This window comes from Pseudorasbora parva, chromosome 22 (assembly GCF_024679245.1).
Source record: "Pseudorasbora parva isolate DD20220531a chromosome 22, ASM2467924v1, whole genome shotgun sequence".
Taxonomy (NCBI): domain Eukaryota; kingdom Metazoa; phylum Chordata; class Actinopteri; order Cypriniformes; family Gobionidae; genus Pseudorasbora; species Pseudorasbora parva.
The window spans coordinates 30,697,044-30,710,757 of NC_090193.1; the positions used below are offsets into that span (position 1 = coordinate 30,697,044).

The window sequence follows — 13,714 nt, forward strand, 5'->3', positions numbered from 1 at the left end:
ATCTGGACACAGGGGATGGGACTAATAAAAAATAATAATTTCTGTTTGGCTCAGGGGAACAACCCACGTGTGTTTCCTGGACAAATCAATGCTGCATATTTTGATGACGCATCCACGCTGACTACGGAGCCTCTGAATGATCAATCGCGAGACATAATATACCTATGGAAAGCGGAGATTCTCCTCTTTATGGTGCAGTTTACAGCATACAGATTGGATTAGCGGTTAAAAAGTTATTAAACATTTTAGAACGATAGTTATTTTTAGCCGCGGGCGGCTGTCTCGGTCTTTAAGGGTTAACTTCCCTTAATTTTTTATTATTATTTTAATTATTGTTGACTTCATGGTCAAATCAAGCTTGAGCAAGTCCTGTGCAGTGCTGCTGAGGACCTCTGCAACTCAAACCAACATGTTGAACCATGTTGGACGTGGGCCTGCTCTCGCTGATGCTCTGGTTGATGATAGATGCACGCTCTTCTGGGAGAAGAATTCCTCCTTGTAAGATGTGATACAGGGTAGAGTTTAGATTCTCTGCCAGAGCCCGAGCCTGAATCTGACCCGAACCGACGAGATTTCCCGGCACTATCCTCGGGCCGGGTAGGGCCGGCCCTTGATCAAGCGTTTTTTTTTTTTTACTTTACTAGTCTAATTGGGTGGGCAGAAGGATATGCTGTAATCAGAAATTATATATATTTTTAACAACGTAAGAACTACTACAACAACTAAGAAACAAATGTGTAGGCTACAAAGTTGCAAAAGTCAGGATTAGTGTAAAAATGTGCGTTAAACTCACAGCTCGTGCAGTGATGAAGCGCAGCATTCTAAACAGAAACGCTCTGTGTCAAGAGCTGCTTGCGTGAAAACTGCACTTTGCTTAAATATCTTCGAATCGTTTCGTTTAAAAGTGGACATTTCAAGCTTTATATACGCATATTTCTCATGTCTGTGAGGCAAGTAGCCTGCTGAGTTTCGGTTTATTTATGGGACGCGCGCTCCAGTTCATGAGCAATGTCACAATTATAGTCTGCTATTTGCTTTTTATGTATTAAATCCAGGCAATTGGCCTAAGAAAGCTTTTTTAAAATTAAGATAGAATTTAAACAAAACGAAATAAATGCTTTTTACAAAACTTAATATTAAAGTTTTTTTTTATTTTTTTATTTTTTTTATTATTTAAATATTAAAGTTTTTATTTTTATTTTTTATTATTTAAATTTTTAGTTTATTCTTAGCTAAAATCATTCAGTTCTTTCAAAAATATGTGTGCTCAGTAATGTATATTTACTTCTTTCAAGTAATAATGCATTCTCGTAATTTTATAATAAACAATTGAAAATACATACGTGTTGAGTGTTCGGATGGCGGTCGCCATGTTGCTCCTCCATCTTGAAAGTACATTTGCCAAAGAGGGACATACCCGTAAATTCAAGCTTCGCTTTTCGCGTTTTTACACTCGATGGCACTGTGTCGAATGTGAAGAGGGGGATTGCTTGAGGCTGCTATATGATGACGGAGGATCACTCTTAAGCCCCTTTCACACTGCACGTCGGACCCGCAATATTCCCGGAACATTGCCGGGTCGCCTTCTGTGTGAAAGCAACCACGTCCCGGAATTGATTACCGAATTCGACCCGGGTCGGGGACCTAGTAACATTGCGTTATATGTATCAGAGTCGCCAAGGAAGCGGAAAAGAGAATTAAGACGGCAACGCAACGGGAAAATCAACAAGACAAAAGTAAATATTGGAGTGGCCTTTCCAAGATGGAAAGAGCTCATGAGGAGCAACGATTTTAAAAAGAACGCCGACGTTGCCTGCTTTCTTCTCGAAAGGTAATATTAATTCAGCCTATTTGTGTATATTGGAAGTTTTATTGTTGCTTAGCTAATTATATCATGGTGTGCTGTGCATAACACTAGAACGACGTCTAGGATAGTTTTCCTCGCGTCAATGATGAAAAAGTATTGTTTACCTTATAACATAAATCCGTGTTCTATGACGGATAACATGAGATTAATATTTTAATTGCATTATAATTTGTTTGCCTTACGCTAGTGATGTCGTACAATATACAGAATAACGAAAGCACTGATAAAAGTTACTTTACTAAGATTAGCTTGCATTCGTCTGGGAACCTGAATATTATAATATTTAAACATAAATATGAAGGAAAAAAACACATTGTTTAATGACTACAACAAAGTAAGCTACAGATAAATGTCTGAGCTGGATTTGAGCAAACATGGGATGCTGGAACAAGAAAAAGGGGACTTGCGTTTGAGAAATGAAACCGAAGTGAAAAAGTTGAATGAGTTTTTCCATGCAACAGTGTGACTCGCCATTGTGTTTGGGGTGTTTATTTAATGAGGGTTATGGAGCTGCGGTTTATGCATGCGTGGGCAGCAGGAAATGATGCATTTGCAGTTCACAGAACTATCCAGTTCAAAGGGAATTCTTAATCTCCCATAGTGCCATTGCAAGCAGTTTTGTACTCTTTGTTCTTTTCTGGAGCCAGAACTTTGAACCCTTTGTTTGCATTCCGCTAAGTGGACCATAAAATATTGCATGTGACTACCAGGACCTTAAGATCATATAGAGTGTACATGTGGTGCTTTTACCCACATATATGACGCTTCTATTTCAGCCGTCTGCTTTGTTAGTTCGAATAAATGCTTTTAATTGGCACATGTGGTATTTTTAGCTTCTGATAAACTGTTTCGCTTTAGTCAGGTGAAGCTGAGCGTAAAGATTTGCGCCTCTTACTGGGAAACTCTCTGAAGAGAGTTTCTGTTGCTGTAGCAACAGTATCCCCCTCCTTTTTTTTTTAATTTTTTTTTTTTTATACAGGTCTTAGTTCAAGGTACACAAAAAGAAAAAGTTTAAATCAGGCAAACTAACTCAGCCAGACAATAGAGGCAGAAAGATGAAACAGGTGTGTCTGTCCCTGTTCCTCATTGAGTCTTCCAGCAGGCATTATACACTAGAGACGGAGTGAGTGTGTTCGGGGTCTACTGGGACGCACATGCATTGAAATGCTTCTGTTGTTCGGCAGGCACTCTGGGTGGTTGTGTGAAATGATGATTTAGCTTCCTGATAAAGAATAATTCTTAAAACACTTGAAAAGTTTTTCCCCTCTGAATACCATCACATACGGAGTGGCAGGCATGACGGTGTTACCTCAACTACCGTTTGCAGGTGCATTCGAATTTAGACTTTAAAGGGTGATTTGAATGTCTTACGATGAAGAGTACCTTTAGCTGGTATCATGCCGTTTTCCCTATAGGTGGGTAGATTTGAAATGGTTTCATGTACTTTTATGAGAAACTGATGTATGTAATGGGTAATGTACAGTCAGGTGGTTATATTATCACAAATTCAACTCTCATAAATCATTACCTTAAGGCACAACTGTACAAAATGATTAATGATGTTATTGATCAATCACAATTAAGTCTTCTAGAGAGTAAAGCGGTATATGAGTATATACTTTGTTTTTCTTCAGGGTTTGGTTTTTTGCTCTTATACTTAGGGCTGGGTATCGATTCAGATGTTCCGATTCGATTTCGATTCACAAGTCCTCAAATCGATTCGATTTCGATTCTCGATTCGATTTTCGATTTCGATTCGATTTTGGATTCTCCATTCAACTCAAATGAATATACATTTAATACGAATACTATAGGTATTTATAAAAAAGAACAGTGAACATAAATGGGTAATTAAAAAGAAATGAAGAGCCACAATCATGTATGTTAAACTTTTTATTTTAGGTACACCTGAGTACATTAAAACAGAACGCATCTCTATATTTCAAATCCATACAATTGTTAAATACATTTTTGATGGAACTTTATTTAAAAAAAAAATTATCTGAGAAGTATTTTATGGATGTTTTGATATATTTATTCTAAAACATAAAAAGCTAGGATATTGGATGATTTTTTTAATAGCAATTTTCAGTACACGGCAAGCTTTTCTTGTGATTTTGCTGCTCATGTGTCCATTTACTTTTCATACATGAGAAATGCGTTCATTATTTTTTTAAGTCTATGGTTGAGTAGTTGTCCTGGTAACAGACAACAATACCTTAAAGGGGGGGTGAAATGCTGTTTCATGCATACTGATCTTTTTACACTGTTAAAGACTTGGAATCCCATACTAAACATAGACAAAGTTTCAAAAGTTAAGGTGGACGTTTGATGGGAGTATTTCTTTGTCAAAAATACTACTTCCGGTTAGTCATAAGTTTCGGCAAGTTTTTTGAGATCATGCGTCCCCATTGACGTTAGTGGGGGCGGAATTTCCTTGTATGGGCCTTACGGACAATTCTACCGGAAGCGCGTGAGAGAGAGCGAGGGAGAGAGCGAAAGCAACAGCCTACGCCCATCAAAGCGCTGGCTTGTAGGATGCTAAACAGGTGATATAACCAGTAGCTACTGACTTACCCACTGATAGGCCGGCGGTCGATCTGTATTAGCACTTTCCTCACGCGACGGGCGAATCACTTTCCTCACAGAGCGACTCACTTTCCTCACGCGACGGGCGAATCACTTTCCTCACTGAGCGAATCACTTTCCTCACAGAGCGACTCACTTTCCTCACGCGGCAGGCGAATCACTTTCCTCACTGAGCGAATCACTTTCCTCACAGAGCGAATCACTTTCCTCACAGAGCGACTCACTTTCCTCACGCGGCGGGCGAATCACTTTCCTCACTGAGCGAATCACTTTCCTCACAGAGCGAATCACTTTCCTCACAGAGCGAATCACTTTCCTCACGCGGCGGGCGAATCACTTTCCTCACTGAGCGAATCACTTTCCTCACAGAGCGAATCACTTTCCTCACGCGGCGGGCGAATCACTTTCCTCACTGAGCGAATCACTTTCCTCACAGAGCGAATCACTTTCCTCACTGCAGCGCGCTGCTGCACACGTCATTATTTAGCTCCGCTCACACGACACGCCCCCACCCGCTCGGCTTTTTTCGGAAAGACTCGGAACAGCGCATCTTTCTTATATAATTATAAAAAAAATAAAGACTTTTCGGAGATATGCAGGATGCAATGCTACTCTATAGGTACTCAAGATTGACATGACACTGACTGAAACTGAGTGTTTCACCCCCCCTTTAACGTGCTGACTTAAAGGGTCATGAAACCCCCCTGCTGCAGCGGTGTTTTTTCACACCTTCAATTTGAAAAGGCTTGTTAAAAGGGGAGTGGTCGACTGTGAAAAGGTGGGATGGTATTGTGTGGAAAGAGGGAATGGTTTGCATAAATAGGGGAGTGTCAGTAGGTTGATTAGCGATACCAACAGCAGCAGTTACAGCGGTTCTGAGACATGTTCTTGGTTCACGTTGGCATTGTTTACAACAGTGAGATTAAATGAGGGAGGAGTACAGCGAATGAGAGAGCTATAAGTGGCATGCAGCAGAGATCGCAAATCATTCAGCAGTTCATCTTACATTCAGTTTGGCAAGATGAACAACGCGCCGACGTGATAAGAGAACGTGAACCCCAACATGCGATGTGATAGATATGTGTAGCCTAATTCTAGATCGGGGTAAAAGCGAAGGGGTTTGAGGCTAGTCTCGACCGCGCATCTGAAGCACAGAGCAACGCGCACTGGGTTGCCATGACGATCCCATAGACCGTAAAAAAATATGGACGACTCGACATCATCCGTTTCCGCTTGCCATATTTGAAGCTTTCAGACGGCCTTGCACGGCGCGGACATCTTGGGACCGAGTCTGCGCAGTAGCGATTTCGGGACCGGAGTTGCGCAGTAGAGCGCAGGAAGTAGAGCAGGAAGTACAGTCGCGATATCAAAAGCCCGCCCACACTCTCGCAGATGCAGAACAATTAATTATGTTGGTGTGAAATAAACAGTTATGGAAATGTAGAAATTAAAGCTAAAGCTCTAATCTGCTCCCAAAAATTTCGAAAAAAGTCCGTTAGTGCCTCAGTGACAACTTCACTCAGAGAAGCCGTCAGTCTCAGCTGTCAATCATGACGTCACACCCCCCGTTTTTATAGCATCAAATAACTAACTCAAACTAAACTTATTTTTAAAACGAACACCTGAAATGAAATCATCGTGATGATAACTGCCTTCAGTGACATAAACTAACTTTGGGGGAAATTTTTTGAAGTGTAATTTTATTATTTAGTTTGCCTCACGTCCATTAGAAAACACAGAGGGGCGGCTATACTGGGACCGGTCACCGGGGGGCGATCGAGGCGCGAAAGCTTCAGTAAATGAGAGGGAGACTGCAGGCTTGGACAATCCGCGCTGTCTATCACTCGGCATCTAAATCTGTATTTGTCCAAATATGCACGTTTCACTAAGAGCCCGAACACATGCGGTTTAGTGCATGGCTGTGACCACAAATAAAATGGAGAAGACGTGGCTTTTGTTCATTATCCTACAGATTACAGATTGGTTATTTTGCACTCCTGACATAAATTAGATAGTCAACGCTTGCAGGTTCGGCGTGCGATTGCTCAGGTGAATTTTACTTTACCGAGCCTTTGTAGCAAAGGCTTCCACAGACGGCGCCGGTTACAGCTCGCTCGGCGCCCTTACGTTATTTCGTATCAGCACAACGCCTAGCTTTTCTCCGTGACTTTTCCGCACGCTGCTTCCAAAACTTCCCCACCATATCTCTACAATAATGATGGAAGACGAGCCTGACAGAAGTGACTGTCTCATGCATATTAAATAAGTTATCTTGTATGCATACTACAGCGCAGGGATTGGACTGAATGAGCTTTATGTCATGAATATATATCGAGAATCGATCGGAGCGGTCGACGTCAGCATGTGCCCAGCAGCCCATACTTGGGCCGAAAAGGCCGCGCCGACGTCAGCATTTGTGACGTTGCTCCGACTAAGCTTTTCAAACCGGAAGACAGAAATCGCTCTGAAAAATGCAAAAATAACTATTTTCACATATGAATACCATTAATGAGTACACTTAGTGTTTTCAATGATGTGCAGCCTATACATATCTGTTTACATCTCAAAAAAAGTGTTTTGGGGTTTCATGACCCTTTAAGTTGACTGTGGACTAACTCTTATTTGAGGAAATCTGTTTATAATATAAGCTATTAGGGTTTGAATTATTGATCCTGCGCTGTATATGGACTATAATTTGAATATGTCTATAATGGCTAACGTACATGCTTAAGTGACTGCTCAAGTTTGATCCTAGTGCAAGGCAAGCATTCGCGTGTATGTGATTATTTTTAGCAGTTGTGTGCTCGGCTGTGTGTGTGCTGTCACATCAAATGGTTCCGCAGATTTTTAGTATTACTACAGCATTTCACCTCAGCATTATAAAAGGCGACAACGCACCGGAAGCTGCCATTTAAACACAGAATAGATAAATGATGTGCGCCTCTTGTTCCTTTGTAAGATCACACAAGGCAAATGGGTGACATCTAGTGGAGAAGACTAGTAATTAGATTTATGTTAATCTTATGTTCAATGTTAGTGGAAATAAATATTGAAAAAAAACGATTCGTGGCCTTTGAGAATCGATTCTGAATCGACCAGATTGTAAAAAACGATTAATCGGAAAATCGATTTTTTTGCCCAGCCCTACTTATACTGTATACACACACACACACACACACACACACACACACACACACACACACACACACACACACACACACACACACACACACACACACACACACACACACACACACACACATATGTTGGTCTATGTGGTTTACAGGGACTCTCCATAGGCGTAATGGTTTTTATACTTTACAAACCGTATTTTCTATCCCCTTACACTGCCCCTGCCCCTAAACCTACCCATCACAGGAAACATTCTGCATTTTTACTTTCTTAAAAAAACATCATTTAGTATGTTTTTAAGGCCATTTGAATTATGAGGACATTTGATATGTCCTCATAAACCACATTTATAGTGTAATACCAGAGTAATACCCATGTAGTTATGCAAATTTGTGTCCTCATAAACCACATAAACAGACACACACACACATAAACACACACACACACACACACACACACACACACACACACACACACACACACACACACACACACACACACCAGTTCAAATCTGGGGTCAGTATATATTTTTGCAAGAAATGTATACCTTTATTAAGCAAAAGCACACAAAATTGATAAAAACTGACAATTAAAAATGTTACAATACATTTCTATATCAAATACCTGCTGAACAAAAGTATCATGGTTTTATAATCTTATAGGTGCCGCGTGTAGTATGTGAGAATTTATTGACAGAAATGCAATATAATATACATAAACATGTTTTCAGTGGTGTATAATGACCTTATACACTGTACCATTATGGTTTATTACCTTAGAATAAGCCATTTCTAGCTACATACACCGTGGGTTCCCTTACAGCAAAATCGCCATTTTGCAGCATCATGTTTCTATGGTAGCCCTAAATGGAAAAAAAACTTTTTTAAGTGCTTTGAAAGGAAGAGGTGAGCATTGTGATTGCAATCCACAACCTCACCACTAGATGTCGTTAAAATTCACACACTGCCCCTGTAAAGTGTAGCTTAACATTTTAACCCGCTTTGTGTTGCTACAATGCCCGGTATTATTTAAAAATAAACAATGTTTACTTGTTCTCTATTACCTGGACCCCGAAATTCACATTTATTTGTTAGCAAAAGTTTGCCAGACAACTTTTGACAGCTCCAAGGACTTTCATGAAAACTGCAAATTACACTTTTGTACAGACAGATGGATCGAAAGAGGGGTATTAATAGAACAGTTATTGTATTTGAAAGTGTAGGTTTATCACTGAAAAACAGCATTATGGTAAAAATTGAACACTATGGCAACATCTTTTTGCTTCAGGCGGAATTGATGGAATGGCAGTTTCTTTCAGTTTCCCCCAAGAGGGTGTCCCATTTGTCATTTTAGGTCTCAGAAGGGTGCACACAAGCACCCCCCATTTACGGTTGATATGCACCCTCGATGCACACTTTTGCTGATGCAGGAGACTTCTTCCCGACAGTCAAAACCACGTTACTTCACAAAAGTGCAGACTCGTAGGGAGACAGCGAGTGTTTAGTGTGCCATTTGGGACTGGGCCTAACTCACTTCTGCTAAACATTTACTTTGAATTCTTGCACCGGGGAACGCACTATTGTGACTAAACGTTTGTTAAGAAGTATTTCCTACTGAAGTAAAGCAATGTTTTATTCTGGTCAAGCGTATACATAGCAGACTGCTGGGAGTGGCCCTGGTTCTTTTCATACCTATTTGGTAAAAGGAAAGAGTTATTTAATTCCATTTTGTTGTCTGTTGAACACTGCTAGTGGGCAAATTGCAGCAATTAACACTATACCACTCTAAATAGATTAACATATGCATTGCTGCTTTTGTTCAGAAGTAAAGTGTTACTTTGAACTAGTTTGCAAACAGACTGCCAACACTCATCAAAAAGAATATTTGCTACTGAAGATGGCACTCTAATTAAGATGTGAAATGTCTAGACAACATAATGCCAAAATTGACCCTATGCTCTTTATTCCTCTGGTCTTATTGTATGCAATTCATCAGTGTTTAGTTTTTGTAAAGAAGAAAGCAAAACTAAATGTTTGTTTTTCTTTCAACTTCAATCAACTGATTCTGAAACAGCTTTCTACATCGGCAACCAAGGCTGTGTGGTCAGGGGAAAAATAACCAATCGTATAATTTGCAAGATCCAATCAATTCCTGATTAATAAAAATCAAGCCCCCGTCCCCCAAACCCGCCCCCCATACCCCCCGTCCCCACACACACATTTGCTACTGCTGTTTCATGTTGTTTTTATGCGTAGTAGCTTTCAGTTCAGCTTCTACAAAGCAACATATTTGCTAAATTTCCAGCTTCTCATCATTTATTCATTCATTAAAGCATCATTTTATGACTTATACTAATATAATGTCTGTCTTTTTTCATTGCACCACATGTGTCTGGTGTCATGAGACCCCCAAAGTGTTTTATATACCTTCTCTCTTATGTAATTTCTAACTTCACTGAAACTTCCTGATAATTCTTACTTTTCTGTCTTTTAGAAGCTTGAATTAATAATTCCTTATATGTGTTGAGTGTAAGATTTTGGGAGGGGAAGGGTATAAATCCCCCTCAAACATTTATTGCTGGAAGAGCTTTGAATCGGAGTCTGTTTCATTGCAGATTAGCACTGCCTGACACACAGAAGATGTCTTCTACAAGTTTGCTGAATGTTTACACACATACATTAGGCATTTGGCTTTGCCCTATTTTCTTTACCTTCCTTTCTCATTCTCCTGCCTTCCTTCCTTTCCATCAATCTCTTTTTCAATTTGGATTTGTTGTGCTTTTGGTCCTTTGTCATTTGTCTTCAAGGATGAAATGCTCCGTGGATTAGTTTATACACACATGCAGACTGATTGCACTGTGCGTGCATGTGCAAGAGATGATATCTGATTATGGAAACCAACTCTTGACATATTAATCATATCTCTGTATTGAGTATCTTAATTATACCATTAATTTGTGATAGCTAATTGGCTTTTATGGGGAAAATTGTGTCCTGCTCAACCCTCCAACACACAACTCTTAAATGCATACTACACACACAAAAACATGTGAACAGGCTTTGAATTACACTCATACATGCGGATTTACTCATTACCAAGGAGCAATTTGAGATGAATGAAAACATTTTACATTTGAAACATTAATCTGATGGTAGTAAAACACGTATAAGAACCATAAAAAATGTGGTTCGTTATCTAAATGTATCTTGTATATCAGCCAGATTTAAAAGAAATGTTGACAATAAATATATTTTATTCTGGAATAAAGCTTTTGTTTTTGATTTAGATATGTTGAATTAAACTTAAAGGGTGATGAATTGAGAAATCAACTTTCCCTTGAGCTTTTGATATAAAAGGTCATGGTAATATAAGAATATCCTGTAAGTTTCAGAGCTGAAAACTTCCTTGTTAGTCAAAGAAAAGCTTTTATAGACACCAGGCCCAGAAAACGAGGCTCTCTAATCAATGCTGTATTATAAGTGTGAACAGGATACGACAGGAATGGGATACAACACTTTTTTATATGCAATAGTATTGCATTGTTACAGATCGTATTGATCATGTGTACGTGACGTGTCTAACAGAGCATGCCAGCAGCACGCTGTCAAAGGCTGGAGAATCCCTTATTTGTTGGTTTATTGGGATTCAGATTCAGACTCCCAGGGCTTTCGCAAATCCCAACATCCTGGTGCTGTGTTTTCCAGACGGGCACAAGCACATCAGCAGGCTGGTGAATCTTAAATATTGAAATAACATTTATTTTAACTTTATCTCCGTTCACGCTTGTATCCACTGATCGGGTGGGCTAAATAATATATATATTTTCTAAATCACTGGTAGATGAGAAATAAAACATTCAAACAACGTAAACAACGTTTGTAAACAACGTAAGTAAACAACGTTTGTTTGATAAATAAGTTCTGAGACTGATACCCATCACAGAATAATTCCGGCCCCTTTCAAAAAAATCCCTCCCGTGAACTGACAGGGGAGCAGAAGCTCATTAAATATGCAAATCTTATCCAATCCTAGCTGTGGGCGTTTACTTCTAAGTCTTCAGTGCGTCACGCACATCAAAACCAAGCTTTTGGAGAGAGCCTCAAAACATGATAGCCTATTATTACTAAAAAACATGCAAATGTCAAACGTTGACTCTAAATGTAACTGTATATTAGAAAAGCCAGTTCTTGACACCTTTAAAAGCAGGAGAAAATTATAAATGTACAATTGCCATTTTGTTTCCAGACATTTAAATCAACTGTGCTTTTCTGCTTATTTGATCTTTTTCCAGATGAGTAGTGTGAAGCGTCTGAGGCCTAGGCTCAACTCCATCCTGTTTAAGCTACAGTTTGAAGAGCAGGTGAATAACTTGCGTCCAGACATCATGGCGGTGAATGCAGCCTGCGACGAGGTGAGGAAGAGCAAACCCTTCAGCAGGCTGCTGGAACTCATTCTGCTCATGGGGAACTTCATGAACGCCGGCTCAAGGAACGCCCAGTCCTTCGGTTTCAACCTCAGCTCACTCTGCAAGGTACGTATGGAGAGAGACTTTGTGCTTCTGTCACTTGAGTTTCATATCTAGTTTTCTGGAAGCATCTACAGAAGTCTGCAAAAAGGATTAAAATGACAAATGGAGCTATTTGTGATTGAAAACATTTCTAAGCCTTTGCATTTATAAAACAATTGCGTACAAACGTCTGAATCAAATACATGAAGTCTAGAGGCTGTATTGGGATGGTTTCCTAGAGACAGTGTATTTCATGAGAATCTCCACCAGTGTTATTATTGTATCCAGTAAAACCAGCCCTGAAGTCATTTATGTGTTCTGTTATCCATATTTGCTCCTTTTCTGAAATATAAGTCTCTATTTATCAAGGCATCTCCGTATTAGAAACACGCCCACCCACATGAACCGTGGGCATTTTCCATCAAACTATCTTCTACTGCTCCGTTTTTGGGAAGAAGCGATAAGATGATAATTTATGTGCGACTGATGTTTGTGGAGGAGCCAAAGCCAAGTCACCATCAGGCACAAGCGTCCGGCTGCTGCTTGCTCGTCCTTCACTCCCCTCCCGCACATTTCCCGTTACCTTGACCCCTATCAAGCGGTCCATCTAAAGTGCCTCTTGCTGGAGACGCCTGGCGTTTGAGAAGATCTCATTTGATTTAACACTATCAAGCACTCAAGACCACAATAGCTGTATCTGCTGGCATCTATCAAAGTGCAAAGACCAAAAACCACTTTATGGGTTTTTCTGTTTTCAGAGATAAGTCTCGGAGTAATGACGTAATGCAGACATGAGTTTGTTGGAAAGAGGACCGTTTTTAATTCCCATTTAGTCAGGTGTGTTAATTCAATGCTGAAGAGTGTGCGCTTAATTTTTTTTAACGTCTTAGCATTATGTTAGCTTGTTTTGTGTAGGTGCACCCTGTATAATGTGTTGATGTTTGGGTGAAATTTTCAGATTTAGGTAAGTGGGAAAGGGCAGAAGGGCAGTATAATTAATTACCACAGCAGCCATGGAAATTTACTTAGGTTTCCATGGTGACTTGTCATTGGATTTTATCAGGCTTTAGCCGCCTCTCTCTTTCTTTCTTTCTTATTAGCCATCCATTTTTTTCATTACTACTTTCACTCCTTCCCTTTCCTGTGGTGCTAAAACTCGCGCCCATCACTGCATTTGTGACTCTCTCTGGCATAATGAAAGGCTTTCCTGCTCATCATGTAGCCTAGAAGACCTGATAAAAGACAGAATACTGATTGTGGACATATTCCTTATTCCATATTCAGACTTTTTTTTATAGGAACAGGCCAAAACTTTTTTCTGCCATTATTTACTCGTCTCCATGTTGTTCCAAATTACTTTTCCACTAAAGCGGTTATACTAACTTAGAATGAAGAAGTCATTAAGACTATTTTTTTTTTTTTACCCTTTTCACCCATATATTCGTCATAGTTCCCACGCAAGTCATATGGGCTTGGAATTATATTAGGGTGACTAAATGGACACTGGATATGGTTTTTCTGAGGTATCAATAAAAGAATCAATATTGGTTTGTAAAAATGAAAATCAATAAATCAATATTTTTTTACCCAGCCCTAATGCTTTTTTTTTTATAATGTAA

At 39.6% G+C, this 13,714-nt stretch overlaps 1 protein-coding gene across 1 annotated transcript in view; it reads left to right on the top strand.

Moving 5' to 3' along the window:
* The window catches only part of diaph3 (diaphanous-related formin 3), a 417,231-nt gene that overhangs the window by 255,568 nt on the left and 147,949 nt on the right, over positions 1–13,714 (top strand). The window contains exon 21 of the mRNA XM_067431466.1: positions 11,880–12,119. Within this exon, the coding sequence (XP_067287567.1) occupies positions 11,880–12,119 (240 nt within the window). The remainder of the gene's footprint in view (positions 1–11,879; positions 12,120–13,714) is intronic.